Source organism: Pyrgilauda ruficollis, unplaced genomic scaffold, assembly GCF_017590135.1.
Source record: "Pyrgilauda ruficollis isolate IOZ18807 unplaced genomic scaffold, ASM1759013v1 scaffold5, whole genome shotgun sequence".
NCBI classification, from domain to species: Eukaryota; Metazoa; Chordata; class Aves; order Passeriformes; family Passeridae; genus Pyrgilauda; species Pyrgilauda ruficollis.
In genome coordinates this window covers 3,587,154-3,591,168 of record NW_024526599.1, presented here as the reverse complement: position 1 = coordinate 3,591,168, position 4,015 = coordinate 3,587,154, and the positions used below count along the sequence as shown (strand labels likewise).

At 49.1% G+C, this 4,015-nt stretch overlaps 1 protein-coding gene across 1 annotated transcript in view; it reads right to left on the bottom strand.

The window, feature by feature from the left end:
- The window catches only part of MFHAS1 (malignant fibrous histiocytoma amplified sequence 1), a 37,282-nt gene extending 34,278 nt beyond the window's left edge, over positions 1-3,004 (bottom strand). The window contains exon 1 of the mRNA XM_041480133.1: positions 2,975-3,004. Coding sequence (XP_041336067.1) covers positions 2,975-3,004 — 30 coding nt within the window. The remainder of the gene's footprint in view (positions 1-2,974) is intronic.
- Between the last annotated feature and the right edge of the window lie 1,011 nt (positions 3,005-4,015).

Below are 4,015 nucleotides of genomic sequence, written 5' to 3'. Positions count from 1 at the left end.
TGCAAAGCAGCAGGACGCCGCCGCCGCCGCTGCCACCGCCCCGCCGGGGGCGGGACGCGGTCACGGCCCGGCCCCGGCAGCGCCGCGCCGCCCCCGCGCCGGGGAGAGCCGGCCTTGCTTCTGGGGGGACACCAGCTCTTTCTCTCCGGGAAGGAAGGGTTCGCCTGCTGGCCTGAGACTCCCGGCCTGCGGCTCCTACCCCCGGCAAAGCCCGAGAGAGCGGCCCTTCGGGTGTCCCGGTGGGGTGAGTCCGCCTGGCCCCGGAGGCGGTGGGGCAGCAGCGGTGCCGGTGCCGGCGCTTCGCCGGGACCCCGTTGTGTGACAGCCGCCGCCCCGGTCTCGCCCTGCCGCTGGGCTCGCTGAGAGCTTTGCGAGCCGCCCGACTCACCACGGAGTTACGGCAAAAGCTGTTGTGTTGCCCCGTGCCATTTTTTCTCGAGGCAAGGGCTGATTTTTCATCCAGCCCTACAAGAAACCGAGGTTAACCTTTCTTCCCATTCAGTAAATGTTCTTCTGTGTTGAGAGAGTGCGAAAGCCTGCAGCCCTCTGGTTAGTCGGAGCAACTCTGCCACCTTCCTGCCGCGCTTTGTTTCCTGTGCTGCATCCATCTGGCCAGACCCTAAACACTGCCTTCTTCAGGTTCCTCAGTCAAGCTTTGCTCCAGGGGGTCGGAGAAATAGGCGTGGAAATTTCCACCTCTGCTATCGAGGGGGAAGAGAGCCCCTTTACAGCGGAGCCGCGAATCAGGGTGACGGGGTCTGCGGGCGCTCAGTTTTCCCGAGATGTTTGACCTTACCCTTACAAATGTCAGCGATGCACCCTGGCCAAAGGTTCAGATTTTAAAACGTCATTGGCTTTGTTCAGCACTGGACACTCCAGCGTGCCTTGGGGGCTTTGGTGCTTCCTTTCACCGTGGAAGCAACCTTTCACCTTGTAACAGCTACCATTAAAGCATGGTATCAGCTGTTACTTCAGACCCATGAAAAGAAGGAAAAAAAAAAAAAAAGGATTTGCAATGAAAAGTAGTCCACAAGGCAACCAGGTTCATAGCCTTTATTGTCTTCCATATTGTGGAAAGCCCTCACAAGAATGACACCTTTCTTTTTGGGTGGCCCTGTGCATCTAACCGTGCCTGGAGAGGAGGAGAGAGCCGAATCAACTGTGTGCAGCCATAGTCACTGCACTAAATTCTTAAATTTACAAATTACTAAAACTGCAAGATTGCAAAGGCTCAATTTCTGTGTTTCCTATCATTAGCAGACAAGCAGGGATAAAAGAATTTTTCAGGCCCTCTGAGTTCTAGCAAACCTTCACCAGGTTTCTGCTAAATGCCTGAGAATGACATCATTCTGTGTAGGGAAAATCTTCCTGTGTTGGCTGGTAAAGCCAGACAAAGGACACAAAGGACAGGGAGGAAAGTCCATGCTGAGAGAAAGTGTGGCTGTATGAAGGTAAAACTCATCTCCAAGTAGAATTCAGGAGCTGCCCAAAGCCAGCAGAGGCAGTCCTGAGGGCTGCCTCTAGGCTCTAGGGCCACTGCCTGACTTCTGCTGGAGAACAGGTATGCAGGGATACTCATGATCCAAGAGACTCTGCTGAGAGGTCCTAAACCTGGGGATAAAATTCTTCCAGATCCTGGCCCTGGGAAACAGAAATACTTAATGGCTTCCTGCTAAATTGTGCCCATCTCGAAGTAGTTTCCAAGCTTGTACTCATTTATTTTCAGAGCATCCCTGCAGTGGGTCAATACATCTTTTATTTGGGCTAACCTAGTTTTTGTGTCTTTGCTTTTCTGAAGGTCACGTGGGATTTAGCCCTTCTCTGTGCTCCAAAAGGAGCACTCCTTCCTCATTTCTAAAGTGGCACATTCAATTCCTACTGGGGAAAGAGTCCTTCTCTTCTCCCACCCTCTTGCCCAACAGCTCTTGTTGAAATGAAACCAGGTTGATGGTTTAATTTCCAGCCCTCCACATGCAAGACCACTCAACCTGTTGCTATCAAAATTACATTTTTAAATCAAGACGGTGTTTCTAGAAACAAAAAAATCTCTTCAGGAAAAACCGACCCTGGCTTCAAATTTGCAGCAAATTTTCTTATTTCCAATGCCTTGTGCAGGTAAAGACAGCAAAAGCAGCATCATTATTGAGGGCCACCCACCCCATGATTCCTGTGGGCACTGCAGATCCTCTCTGAGGCCAGGGCAGGCTTCCAGTTGCTATATGTAGCAGCAAGTGAACTCAAAAGGCTGCCACTGCATTATCCTCTTGTTTCTCATGGGAAAACTGGAGGAGCTCCTCCACTGGGGATGCTCCAAGCAGCTGCTTGGCTCAGCCAGCTGAAAAACACCAGGGAGAGAAATGCTTATCACCATCTGCCTGCTATTAGAGGTCATAGCCTGTATTAAACATATCTTTCTGGCAGCATGCAAGGACAGACAGGGTAAGTTTTTTTCACTAAAACAGGGAAAGTTTTGACTGTCAACCTTCCTATCAAAATATGCAAAGCAGCAGGAGCTGAATTCCTCCCCATTGAGAGGGAGAAGTCATGCAGCACTATTCAAACTTTGATAAGCTCCTGTAGGTGATGAATGAAGCTAAGGCAGAAGAAACATGAACAGCATGCTGACACAAAGACATCACCAGAGCTACTTCAAGGTTCTCCTGAGAGGAAAGCTCTGGTGCTTTCCTGTGAACCTTACACTTTATCCCATTATGCCTGCACGAGTGTGCAAATCTGTGATGGTGTCACCAGGGATGGTTTCTCTTGGCTTTTTCAACACATTCACCACAGTCAAAGCTGCCAGTAGTGAATGACATAGGTAGTTTCTGGGGAAAAGGAAGATTTTATTTCTCAGAAAATGTGGCTTTTGGTACAGATCTAGATGATCCCTTATCTTCCCATCTTCTTAGGCAGAGGAGACATATTTTTCCAAACATGACTTCCTCATTTCCTCTCAATTTACTCATCAGCTTACTAGAGGTCCATTGAACATGATCATCAGCATGCTGGATGCTGGTTTTGGAGTAATTTCCTAGTTTTTGGAGGTTAAAAATATTCAGAAACCACACCAAACCCCTGTCTTGCTGCTCAGGATCAGCTGGGACTTACAGGCAGGTGGCTGTAAAATTGCCAGGAAATCTATAAAGCATTTTATAAAAAAAAAAAAAAAGAAAAATCCCATTTCAGTGGGTTCCATTATATGTCAGAATTGCATTTGCAGTTATTAATTTTAAATAGTAGTCCTGCAAAATCCTATTGATGGAATTTAATTATTCAGATGAAATCTGAAGTGCTTCCACTTTACTGCGCCCTGCACCTGCATCATTAATAAGATTTCTATGTAAAGCACCTTCTTCCTGGGTCAGGCAAAAGGCACTGAGTAATCAACAGTATTTTAGGCCCTTGCAGGACAAGAGGTGCAAATGTAACCAGCTGCTTGTGACAGGAGATGAACTTAAATCAGCCCAACAGCAGCACCGAGCTGCTGTGGTAAGCGGATGCAGGCTGTGCTGTGGGCCAGTGCAGAGCTCACAGGCTCTGGCAGCAGCAGTGAGCGAGGCTGGCAGGCCCTTGGGAGCCTGCATGCCCTCTGCAGCACCAGACACACAGCCCACTTGTTAAAAACCCCAGGATCCTGCTTTGGCACCAATTCAAGAAGTCCTGTTTCCAAGGGCTCACTTGCTGGCTGGGGAACAAGCAATGGGTTGATGGACTGCTTTCAAAGATCCTCCACATGTTCCTCCTCAACCTTAAGTAGAAATCCTGTGAGGATAAGATTTTGCTCAGAACTGTGTTCTCCACACTATTTTGCCCACCATTTCTGCAGGAGTGCTATGAATCTACTCCAAGGCTTAACAAGCCACATACAAATGGTGATGGCAGCATTTGAAGGGATCCTGGACATGCTTTGGGCGGGGGAAAGAGAAGGGCTCGGATGAACAGCACTGCTGTTTGCCTCAACCCTCTGTAGGGAAGCAGTGGGGCTGTACTTGTGGGGCAGGAAGACTAAGGAGAA